The sequence below is a fragment of the Cyrtonyx montezumae genome, unplaced genomic scaffold (genome assembly GCF_038088225.1).
Source record: "Cyrtonyx montezumae isolate F1298 unplaced genomic scaffold, pur_monq_1.0 scaffold_9, whole genome shotgun sequence".
Taxonomy (NCBI): domain Eukaryota; kingdom Metazoa; phylum Chordata; class Aves; order Galliformes; family Odontophoridae; genus Cyrtonyx; species Cyrtonyx montezumae.
The window spans coordinates 8,728,946-8,741,484 of record NW_027072100.1 but is presented as its reverse complement, the minus strand read 5'-3'; the positions used below and the strand labels follow the sequence as shown (position 1 = coordinate 8,741,484).

Below are 12,539 nucleotides of genomic sequence, written 5' to 3'. Positions count from 1 at the left end.
TCCACGGCACTGCGTTGATGATCCCACCAAGGGGAAAGACATTTCTTCCCTCACTTGTTGCCATCACGCAGCGGTGAGCACAGAATGCAGAACACAACAGTCAACCAGAATGTGATGTGTGTGAAGTGACCCTTGTCTGCACACTGACCTGGAAACCTCGGACACCGGGGGCTCCAATGGGGCCTGGGAGACCAGCGGGGCCCTGAAAACATAAGGAGATGCTTCAGGGCCAGGTAACCCACCTGTGGCATTAGATGGCTCATATCTAACAGAGGAAACGTGCAGTTTCATACTGCAGAACACTTTTCCCAGCAGCACTGCTGTTGAACAGCCATTACAGTGGTGCCTGTTTGTGTTTTTACTGACATTTATTAACACTGTTACTATGAATAAAAATGCTTATTTGTATATATTTGTGGTTAAGAACATATCCTACTCATGAACAGTGCAGATCGGTGGCAGCAAAAGATTAAAGCATGCTATCTATTCTCTCTCCCAGAACAGCCCAGGCTTAAGGACATTTGGTATAACTTAGAACTCTAATAACACAAGCCAGAAATAAGAAAACAATATTAAAAATAACCAAGGATTCAGCTCCTATTGCATCCATGTCAGAAGTCTGCAGCAGTTAATTAGCTGAACTTCACTTGTTCTTCAGCTACAACAACACAATATCTTTTGTGGTACTGGCAATTTTGATGAAAAATTGCAGACATAAAAGCAAATATTATGAATAGAGTTCATTTCTAAGGCTGATTTCCCTCTCTTTGGGCATCTAAAGAGTAACTGCACGCAAACAATAAATCACGACCCTGTTCAATTTCTTCCAAGTGGCACATACCAGAAATCATGTCAGACTGCAGGCTTCTGGATTTCAAAATGAGATTAATGGATAAAAAGAAAACAAAAAAGCCCATAAGAACCACCAGAAGGTCAGGTCCAACCGCAGCAGTAGCAGGGGAAGAAGAAAATAAATGGTGTCCCAGAATTTTTAGTGTTATGAACAAAATGAGGTCTTCATCATCTTTACATCACTTTTTTTGTGTATTATTCCTGCTGTCCAGCAGCAATGCACCAGGCACTGATTGTCAGCTTCACAATCATTTCTTAGGAATGCTGCAGGGAATGCAGTGCTCGTGGGGACAAAACGCTCCACTGAGGACCTCAGCCCAAAGTTTCACAGTGCTGTCAGTACAGAGAGCAAAAGTGAAAACTGACAGAGCGGTATCTGGGTTTGTTCCACACCCACAGCAAGATGGGACTGCTGCAGGGTGTGGGCAAGAAAATGTGACAACAGATTCCCACCTGAAAAATGCTTTGGCTTTGCACCATGTGGCTGTGAGTGTTGGGATCCTTTCAAGCACTCATTGAAAAGCATTGCAGCAGTGCTGCTGCTTGGATAGCTCCAGGTTTTGCAGTGCACCTCGCATCTTTATTTCATGGAATCACACAATCACCAAGGTTGCAAGAGAGCTACAGGATCATCCAGTCCTCCTCTACTGTGAGGAAAGCGATACAGGGATGGGACAATGATGCTGGCGGCAGCATCCATTGAAATAGCTTACAGGATAGTGACTGCTCTGCTGCCAAATATGAACTGCCTGGGAGCAATGTGGTTAGAGAAAGTGGCCATTTGTTTCAGGCAGAGACTATCCTGTGTCCTGAGCTCTCCTTTGGTATCTGTTTGGTTTACAAGCAGTGCTGTACTCACAGTTGCTCCTCTGGGTCCTGGCAGACCTCTGTCACCAGGAATACCGACGTCGCCCTGAAACAACACCAAAGTCATCCCTGGCAATCAGGAGCAGCAACTCCACCCTCCCCAGCCCACTGCAGAGCCCGAACACACTCTTGGATCCCCCATTACTGCAGTCTAATGGGCCACTCCAACTGCCTGTCTTGCTTCTGAAAGCTTTCTTTGTGTAGGGAAGCAGCACATCAGCTCCAGCTTCAGTTTGGTAAAGCACACTCAGCGGATATGTAAATGATGGAGATACGTACTGGGATACCTGGCTCTCCAGAGGGACCTGCCTCTCCCATCTCTCCAGGACTGCCCTGCAGAGGAAAAAGCAAACACTCCATTAAGGAACAATTTCAGAGATCCATTTCTGTCCTATCTTGAGCAACAAGCTGGAAAACGGAGGAGGGAGTTAAGACCTGAAATAAGAACAGCTTTAAGCTTTTATAGCTTGAGGACAAAGAATAGAAATCCATCAGACACTTAAACAATGGGGGACCAATATGTCCTGTGCTGGGACATAGTGCAGGCAGCACTCCAACGCTCCACAGAAGCTTTTCTCCTGAGGCAGTGGGGGAAAGTTTCCAGAAGGAAAGATAATACTGATAGAAAACGCTCAGCTCTTCTATTCCCAAAGGTGAACTTCACTCTCAGGACCTTGACAAAATGTGCCATGCTTCACTTCTGAGCTTCAGTAAATGATCACTGAGTCTCCTGTGCACCCGGTATGTGTTCAGTGAGCCAGATGCAGCAGCTGTCTCAGTAAAAGCAGGGCCATTTCTGTTGCTTTACCTCCTCAGTGTCAGGAACACAGCCCAGGAAGGAACACAGACACTCACGAGGGTCAGCCCTCCCTCAGGGTGCACCTGTGGGCATCAAACCTTTTTGCTGTGCAGGTTAATGGCTTCCCCAGCAGAGCCCATCATTAGAGAGACTGACTCACTTACTGGTTCACCTTTAGAGCCTTTAATCCCTGCTCTTCCAGGCAGACCCTGGAAAAGAAAGAGAAAAAGAAAAAAAAAAAGCGGTGTCAGAAGAAGTAAAGCTATTAAGTTTATTATTCTGGTCTGATTTGTCTCACATGAAGCATGCTTTGCTTGAAACAACGGAGAAATTTACATTTCTGTGGTTTCCACCATGGAAATGATGCTTTCCACTTTTATTTTGTCTACTGTCCTAGCTGCTCTACACACAGTACTCCTTTACAATTAGAACAAAGTAGTGAAATATACAAATAACGCAACAGCAGCAACATTTTGCACAGTGAAAACCTCCCTCCTGGGGTGCTGAAAATATTTTGTAAGAGGGGAAGAAAGAAATGCTTTATTTAAATAGTTGGAAGACTGGAGGAACAAAACACTCTGCCAATGAATAGTGGTGAGGCAGGGATCAGCACACTTTTGAATCGTAGTCAGCTGTACCCCAAATTTTACCTTCCTGCATAAGGGAAACTCATCACTAGGATGGAAAAGGGAAAATCCCTCTCTGATTTAGATTTTAATTTAGGCCAGATGGTGAGAAGCCAGGGCTTTACTGCACTACTGTTTGGTGCTTGTCCAGATGTTCTCCATCCCGTCTTGTACACCACTCCCTGTCTGTGTGGTGGGGAAAACGCACTTCCTTTTGATTTAAATTTGCCCTTTGTGAGACAGTGCACAAAATGAAGCTCCCCTCTCCCAGCCACACTGCCTTAATGCCTCGGAGGCGAGTGCTCATGCTGCCATACTCACAGGAAGTCCGTTTGGCCCCTTCTCTCCAGGAATACCCATACGAGCAGCATCACCCTGTGGATATTGAGAGGTTAGGAGAGACCTCCTGCCACTGGAAAATAGTCTGACACATTCCCTGATATGCATTTGCAGTCTTCTCCCACCCAACACGTGCAGGACCAAGAGCGTGTTGTGTCTACAGGAGGTGGATGCCCACTGAACACAAGGACTGCTGGTTGCTCAAAGATCCCCAGTGCTTCCCAAGTTCCTTTGTAACTCCCAATCTTCATAATCCAAGAACTTTCAGTCCTTGGCAGCACGCGGTGCACGTTGCTTCTGTGGGATCACTATTCAAACACCAGGCAACGAGTACCTGACAGCACTTGGTCTACAGGCAATTAAAATAAACAGATTTCTCCATCAACAGCTCTGAAAAGGCAGCTCTGAAGGCCTAGAGTCAGCAAGGAGGAAACACAGAGCACAGGGACGTAGTTTAGATCATACTTGCATGGCCCTTATTGTGCATCTTCCTTCTTCAGGGAATTTCCTTGGGATTAATTAATATAAGTTCACTCTTCCTCACTAGTCACACCGTTGGAAAACTCTAAAAGCAAAAGCTTTCCAGCCATGCTTTCTCCTTTACAAGAACCAGAAGCTTTGCAACACACATGGGACAGTAACAGAAGTCTTTCTTGCACAGTGTGTAAGTAGGACTTTACAAACCTTCTCACCATCGAGTCCAGGAGCTCCATCCCGCCCATCCTTGCCAGGTATGCCCTGCAATCATGCACAGTGCAGCTTAAGGTTACAAGGCAGACATTGTGGTTACAAAATACATTTACAACAAAGAATCTTTTGGCAATGGGATCTCCAATTGTACTAGGAAACTGGGAAATTATTCATTAAAAACAATGCAACCAGGGTTTGGTCCAACCAGGATTACACAGAAGGTTATGCAGATTCACAGAGCAGAAGCTTGGTAACAAAGAATTTAAGATGCAAGATTTCTCCTATCTTGTTTTATCTTGTCACCTACATCCTACTTAATCAACTTACAGGTTCTCCTATGAGTCCACGAGCCCCTGGGTTTCCTTTCGGTCCAGGTCTACCCTAGAAAACAACAATAAATCCTGCATTATCCAGGACACAACCCTCATGAACAATCAGTAAGCCACGACAACATTCAGACTGTGGGGATGTTTCCTTCAGTTTGCACCAACTCCTTGTCTTGTTCATAGAGTTATGGTGCTTCCTTTGTCAAGCACCAGAAAAATGAGCCAGTGCTGGTTGCAGTGCCTGAGCCAATTCTGGACTGCTTCAGGCAATGGAGATACAAGATCAGATCCCTGTCATTACTTGTATTCACAGTACCCACGAGTGCAAAAGAACAATTAGTCCCTTTTTAGAGGCATAATTAGATAAAACATTAGAAAACATACAGCACTGAGAGCAAGACATTCTCCAAGGCAGGACGGCCAGATAGCCCCCTCCACTGCCATCTCCCTTCAGCAGCTTCTCAGCCACTAACAAATGGCTTCTCATATTCTACCACGCTTTAGGAATGGACAGTGCAAAGTGCTAAAATACAAACCAAGGGGGACAAGCCACAGTAAACCTGTCAGACAGACTGCTCTGAATGTCACATCCAACACTGGAGCGGACAGAGGTTTTACTGCACTTACAGTATCGCCTTTGGGCCCTCTGAATCCTTGAGGTCCTTTGATTCCCTGGTCTCCCTAAGACAAAAGGGGAAAAGCCATTAAGTATTTTCATTGCTCTCGAAGTCTAATGCTTCAAGAGTGTAAATGATGAAGGGTTTTTTTGTGCTGTTTGCCAGCATTAGCAGAGGTGTGAGCGTGCTAGTTCCCCTAGGAGCTGGGCTGTACTTTCTCTTACACTCTGTAATTCCTGACACACGGATGAATTGCAGCAAGGACTCTGCAAGCAATCCCTCAGGGCAGAGATCACCTTCCCCTTCATTTATTGAAACATTTCCTTTCACCAGAAACAGTGTAGGAGAAAAACTAGTGGAAAATGCTCTTAGAGAGGCCATAATTCTGCAGATGCAGATCTGGTCTTGCATTTGGGCACACTAAGGAGGGCACAGGGATGTATCTGCAGGCAAGTGCACAGAACAGGATCAGGGCATGACAGAGGGAAAGACACCATGAGATCTGGGTCTGGTTTAACTGGAGGGAAAAATGTGATGGGAATAATCTTCCGGAGTGTGTATATCTCCTTCCTGTTCATTGGCAGCAGAGGGCTCAGTTCAGAAAGGATAAACATTAGGCTTTGGCTGTGGAAGGTGGGCCACAAAGCAGCTACATACAGCTTTCCCCGGAGGTCCTGGGATTCCAGGCGGCCCTCTGAAACCGATGTCACCCTGCAAAGAAAAACACGCCATCCTAATGCTGCTGTTGGCAGAGGGTAAGTAACAATATCCCTACCTCAGCCCAAAGTCAAAGAAAACACACAAAACCCTGGAAAGCTACCTCATATCTCATACTATTTTGTAATAAAGACTTGCAAAAAGATCCCCCTCTGGACAAGCAGGTTTTTACTCTGGATCTCCCCAGCATTATGTTTGTAGCACAGTGATATCATTCACAGCCTCATTATCTTGCTCTTGGTCCTAAATCAATGCATGATTTTATCAAACTCAAAACCGTTCAGCCTCTAAGACAACAGTCAAGGGACACTGGTAAACTTCCAAAGCCATGATAAGATATTGACTCTGTTCTCACTGAAGAGACTCCACATCCTGAAAATCTTTGTTCACCAACAGTTCTTTGACTCTTTCTTGGAGAGAACAGAAAGAGAAATGTTCATGATAGATTTCTCAGGGATTTATAGATATATATTTTAAAGATTCTTTAGTGCTATCAGTCCTGAAATGGAAGGTTGATTTCTCAGTGGGTGTGCAGGAAAGAGACTGCACTCTGCATCTCTATGTGTTCCCCAGGGGTCTTCATTAAGGAAAAATGGACACCTGCCATCCAGACTTCATGTGTGACAATTCAATGGTGGAGGGATTGAAATCAGAAGGTGTTTCTTACTCTGTCGCCAGCTGGACCCATTGGACCAGGGAGACCTCTTAGTCCTCTTGGGCCCTAATTAAGAAAACAAATCAGTTAAAACCCAATCGCTGCTAAAACACAAAATGATGAAACAGAATGGCACAGGGATTCATCCACATACAAAACTTTAAGAAACATCTGGGAATAGCAGAAAGCTCAGTCTCCTGTTGCACAAAAATGTACCTGCCCCATTCGGTGATGACCTCAGAGCAAGTGACACAGTGGAGATCATCCACGTGGGCAAGCTTTCAGCCTGCCTGATTTCTCCAGCCCACTTGCCAGGCTTGTCAAGCCACCCCGGTGCTCAGCCCCAGAAAGGGGCAAAGCATTCAGGGCTCTATCAGAGTCCCAGGACAGTGGCTGTTGTTGGACATTCCATCCAAAGTGAGGTACCAAAACCAAGACCTGAACTAAAGCTATATCAATCTAATCTAATTTTACTTCCGTTCCCTTCCCCCCCCCCCCCCCTCAATTTTCTCACATGTTTTTATAAAGAGGCAGTAGCTGTCTGTATAACACAAAATAATTGATGGCAGCATGCAATTTCACAGCAAAAACGTCATGGGAACCAGCCTGAAGAGCAGGTGTTACCTGCAGGCCAACGCTGCCAGGGATGCCTGGAGGACCCGGAGGGCCAGGGCTGCCCTGGAAGAGAAAAATTAATCAGGAAGAGGAGAGGCAGCATGAGCCTGCTGGCCAAAGCCAGTAATTTCTCAGTCCTTCCTGAGCTCTCTCCCACCCACATTTCTGCTGCAGGTTTTGCTCCTATATCATTTGTAATTTCTTCTACATGCAAGAGCCCTGGATCAGCCAGGAGTTTATCTGGGTGATCAGTGCAGGGCTTTCTCCTGAGCTGGCATCTCTGCATACAGAACAATAGAAGTTAACTTATGGAACTGATCTTATCATGATGATTGTTGGGAAGATGGATTTCCTGGAAGTACCAACACACAGACATTCATGCAGAGCAATGGAAGCAATTAGACTTCAGACATAACTTCCCTTTGTTGTCCAGCCAAGTGCCTTACACCTTCCTGTCTTCTTGATGAAACTATTTGCTGTGGTGTTTTTACATACCGAAGTCCCTCCAACCCCTTAGATTGAAATTTACCTTTTCTCCTTCTTTTCCTATTTCACCAGGTTCTCCTTTGTGACCAGTGTGTCCCTGGAAATAAGAGCTCAAATTACCCAGTTTCCAGTACAGTCTTGTTACAGAACTTAAATCCTATCAGATAACTGCAAGACCTAAATCCACACAGTGGAAAGAACTAGGGAATACATGCAATTGTGAAAATTAAGGTCACTTCTGGGGTCAGCTAGCCCTGTTCCTGCCAGTCCTGTTTGGTATCACTATGTCAAAACTGACCTTGTTTCAGGAAATACCCAAACTCGATTCTCATGAATGAGCTGCATGGAGAGCAGGCTACAGATGCAATTCTCACTTACAGGTCAGTCACCAGAACTTGGTTCCCATCTCTTTTGAACATGGGGCTGAGATGTTTCTGAAAACCATTATCTGCATCATGGGGCTTGCTGGAGAGTATCTCTCCATGAATTGTGGAGTAGGAGGGCACAGAAAGAGAGGTTTAACCACTGAGTGAGGTTTCCTGAGGGCTGCAACCTAGAATTTGTTTACCACAACTGAGCAAACAGAATGCTGCCCGGGGTTCACAGTGACATCTATTTTGGGAGACAACTTTGTATATAGAGATGGCACTTCTCTTACCTTAAATCCTGGCATTCCTGGAGGACCAGGAGGACCTGGTGGGCACAGAGCTGGGCACTGCAAGAAACAGGAGCACTCTGGGTTAGCAAATACACACATAGAAGCAGGTTTCATTACTAAAGGAGGGGAAAAAGCCATGTCTGGAAGCACATGTGGGTTGTGGCTCGAAATCCACTAATTCATTCATAGTATAATCCATTTGGTGGCATTTCCTTATAGGAAAGGGGTCCTCAAACAGGTCCTCAGGCCCACAGCAACTCACAAAATCGTGATTCCTGCTTGGTCAGCTTCACTTACAGCACACTTGCATGGACTGTGAGGAATTCTGAAGGCTGACAGCTGCTCCAGAAATACTGGAGAACAGCAGAGCAGCATGGATAACTTGGAATCATTAGGAGCACTTCTACGCATGCATTGACCCCCCTGTTGATTTCCATGAGACACCTCACCTAACTGAAAAGGAACAAGCACTAAAGCTCAACAGAAGGGGCTGTATAGAAAATTAACCCCAATAATAATAAGCTGGCACCTGCAGGTGCTGGCTGAGCTCCTGGTTGGAAGCCTAGCTTGAGTGGGAATGAATCACAGCATGGATGGAAATTTAGTGGGGGTCCCAAACCATCCACTAAGAACTGCATAGATAGGAACAAGATCTTCTTCTGCAGCTTTTATTTTCTTTTAATAAAACTTCAGGCTGCATCTATGGAACAAGAATTTAATTTTCTGGTATCTTCCACAGCATAACTTACATTAAAATTGCAGAAATAGTATTCTTTACTTTTAACTTCCATGTGATTTCCATAAAGCAGTCTGAACTGACTCTGAGTTTTCTGGGGCATGCCAGTCAGAAAACCAGAGATGCTGTCACAACAACAGCTGCGAAATCTGCAAATGCCACTTCCATCATTCATGGACTTAACACTTCCTTCATCCCCTTGAAAGAAAGGAATCAAGGCATCCTCATAAAGAAGAAAGTCCAAACAAAGCATATACCCAAAAGAGCTCCATGCCATCATCCATAGAAATAAACAGTGCAACATGCACAACCTTTTCTCCTGAGAAGCAGGACTGGAAACAGATGCATGAAAATCTGTTGCCATTTGCCAAATGCTAAAGTTGTAGAGGAAGGATGTATGCAAAACCTGCAAACTGGAAAGCAAAGATCAAGCGAAAAAAACAGCACTAATATATCTACCTCCTTGCAAGAACATTTCAGCCTCACAGTTGCCCACTCATTCAACACTTATGCATCCTGCAATACAGCAGCATGCTAGACCTGTGTCTGCAGATCTGGATGGTACATGTTGAGTGCTCTGACCTTCCCCCACCTATGTCAGTATTCTCATGCTACATCAAGAGAAACCTACCTGAAGGTCCCCACCGCCTTCGGGAATGATGCCTGCAAGACCCTGAAATTCATAAAAAGTGGTCTTTAAGCATATCGAGGCAAACGTGAGGAAGAAATGTTATCTCCAAAAAGTGCTCTTTACAAACCCAGCTCAGCTGATTTAGCACAGGGCAGACACCTTGCCACGCAGTGTTAAAAGGCCCCTGAACAAAGAGCGTTAGTTATGGACTTCACTGGCCCCCAAAATGGACACGGCAGACTCAAACTGGAGATGCACAGATGAGCCTGGGAAAAGTCCTTGAGTCCTTAGGCTGTGAAGGCAGCAATTTCAGGAGAGCAGCTGTACCTGACCTTCTTTTGAGACTGTGGGAAAGCCCTCCTGGTCCTATCTGACCTTCCAAAGAAACTCAGCAAAGCCAAGTCTTGCTGGTTTCAAGACCCTGTGCTGGCACAACAAGAACACACACCTACAATCTGAGCTCCTGCGGGAATCTGCCTGTGTATATGAATATCCCAGACAGGGATAACGTCTCTGGCACACACTTTACCATCAAGAGACAAGCAAGCAACAAACAGAACAAGTAATAAACAAACAGGAGATGATCCCCACACTGAAGCACAGCCAGTGAAATCACTGTGCTCCCTGGGGCGCCGTGTTCAGAGGTTGCTGAAAGTCAGCCCAGAGAGGGAGTAGTGCTCATGGTAATTGCAGCAAATAAAACACACATGTTCTGGCAGCAGGAGGTAAATTCTGGACTCCCCATGGGAAGTTTCTCACATTCATTCACAACTTACAGGAGGTCCTGGTGGTCCAGGAGGCCCTGGGAATCCTGGCAGACCAGAAGGCCCCTAAAAAGAGAAAAAATATGAAGAATTTTTCTTAATCATTTAGATGAAAATGTGAAGAGAGAGGAGGGATAGCTATCAGATGCTACTGTATATTTGTGAGTGTGAGGCAGGGTATCTCAGATTAGGCTAAATAGACTCTTTCTGTTTGCAGAGGATTCTAGAGCTGCCAAGGGAATAACAAATGCATGTGCAAGTATAGGGAGTAGTAGGACGGAAGAATATATTCTGCACCTACATCTCTGCTTCTATTGGCTCTGTACCTCTCCAGTGGAGCCATGGGCATCCAAAAATGACAATATGCTTCTATGGAATGGGCTCCCTCTGATCAGACCCTTTCTGCTCAACAGCTTCTTATTGAGGCTGCTGAAGGCACATGCCAGTGGGGACAGATCTCTCTTCTCATGGCACTGGCTGCTTTTTTGCTGTTACTCATTGTTGGTAAAAGAAGACCTGGCTGCAAGCAACTGAACACCTTTGGCACTGCACCGGTAGACAAGGGTGACCCTACACAAGCTGATGTAAGGGATAGCATTGCTCACGGGCATCTGTAGAGCTTGCAGTGCCTCACACATCACGCTTTCAGAACAGGTCAAGAAAACAGAAATGAACTTCACTCTTCTGTGATTGTGATATGTTTGTTAAGTGAGAAAAACTCACAGGAGGACCCCGAAATCCATTTCCACCTGGAAGTCCACTGGGTCCTGGTGGCCCCTGTTGAACAGAGAAAAAAAGCCTTACACCTTGTCGACCTCACACAGCTCTCAAAGCCCAGGGCCAAACAGTCTGGTTGTATTCATTTGACTAATCACCCAGGGAAGCCCAGCTTCACACCCAGACAACTGGTTTACCAATGTACTTCCTTCTTGCTCCACCTTCCCATGGACTATGCTATTGTCATTGCCACACGTTCCCAACTCAGCTCTGAGACACCACGAGAGCCCACTGCTCTCCAGAAATGGCCACTTCCAGCAATCACAAGGCTGCTCTGCCTCGATAAGGATACACAAAAATGGTCCACAAAGCTGCCAACCTGCAGGACTCCATATCCTGCTGCCCAGCACAAGAAAGGAATCCAGACTAATAAAAAACAATACAAAAAAACTCCACCCCTAATATAGTAATTTAAACCTCTTTTTTGAAAAAGAATCGCATTACTTACTGGAGGTCCTGGCAGTCCTTTACCCTGGAAACAATATTTGAGACAGTTAAAGACCACTTAAACACTGAACACATGACAGGAAGAGCAGTACCTCAGAAAACGCTTCTTAATTTTCTCTCTCAGTTTTCATAGCACTCTCCTGCCCCCACTTACTGTAATTTGCAATCAGAACATAGTCTTAATGAATCCTTTTCTTGCCTCTAATGATTTGTATTCCCTTTACATCCTTGTTACCGATGAGACATCTCTAAATTAAGCCACATGCAGTGGTGACGTGGTAGTGGAACAGAGTCATTTATGAAGAAATCGTTGTAATTTATTCATCTGCTTTCCCTATCTTCATACATCTGTTTGCTTCCTGAGACCTCATCTCAGCTGACACCCTCTGGCTGTCCTGCGATGAGAGATCCAGGTGTGGGGTCAGGGAATTAGCTGTGGCCATCCAACAAAACGAGCACCAATGCACATTGTGCTGCCATGTCTGGGAAGGACATACATCTGCTCGTGGCATTCGAATCAGCACAGCAAGCTCTGCAGACGAGCTCAGCTTCATGAAGAAACAGGAATACTGATAATTGCTGGAGAAGGGTGTTAGCTTGTTTAGCATTAACTGAGTGTCTTTTTAGATGCAACAGCAGCTGTGTTCAGAAACCCTTAGGGCTGATGCTGAATATGGATATACACTTGATTTGATGGAAAAGATTTAAGGGGGCTTTTACAGAGACATCGCTTCTGGTCATTATGAACTCAGCATGATTCTTCTATTATTCCATCAATATAGACGTCAAAGCTAAATATGTCTTGCCAGCAGATGAGACATTTAACATAGCAATATGGATTTCAAAATGAGCACAGAATGACCAGCAATGTTTGGGCAGCAAAATAAATAGATTAGTCTATGAAAGTCTATTTCGTTTACTTACAAAAGACATTATC

The 12,539-nt window shown here is 45.1% G+C and overlaps 1 protein-coding gene across 1 annotated transcript in view; it reads right to left on the bottom strand.

The window, feature by feature from the left end:
- The window catches only part of COL9A3 (collagen type IX alpha 3 chain), a 31,567-nt gene that overhangs the window by 7,646 nt on the left and 11,382 nt on the right, over positions 1–12,539 (bottom strand). Inside the window, exons 7-23 of the mRNA XM_065754605.1 lie at positions 11,604–11,627; positions 11,102–11,155; positions 10,391–10,444; positions 9,615–9,656; positions 8,248–8,304; positions 7,633–7,686; positions 7,113–7,166; positions 6,501–6,554; positions 5,774–5,827; positions 5,127–5,180; positions 4,501–4,554; positions 4,168–4,221; positions 3,466–3,519; positions 2,683–2,727; positions 1,999–2,052; positions 1,712–1,765; positions 149–202 (exon numbers count right to left, since the gene is read on the bottom strand). Of these exons, the coding sequence (XP_065610677.1) occupies positions 149–202; positions 1,712–1,765; positions 1,999–2,052; positions 2,683–2,727; positions 3,466–3,519; positions 4,168–4,221; positions 4,501–4,554; positions 5,127–5,180; positions 5,774–5,827; positions 6,501–6,554; positions 7,113–7,166; positions 7,633–7,686; positions 8,248–8,304; positions 9,615–9,656; positions 10,391–10,444; positions 11,102–11,155; positions 11,604–11,627 (870 nt within the window). The remainder of the gene's footprint in view (positions 1–148; positions 203–1,711; positions 1,766–1,998; positions 2,053–2,682; positions 2,728–3,465; positions 3,520–4,167; positions 4,222–4,500; positions 4,555–5,126; positions 5,181–5,773; positions 5,828–6,500; positions 6,555–7,112; positions 7,167–7,632; positions 7,687–8,247; positions 8,305–9,614; positions 9,657–10,390; positions 10,445–11,101; positions 11,156–11,603; positions 11,628–12,539) is intronic.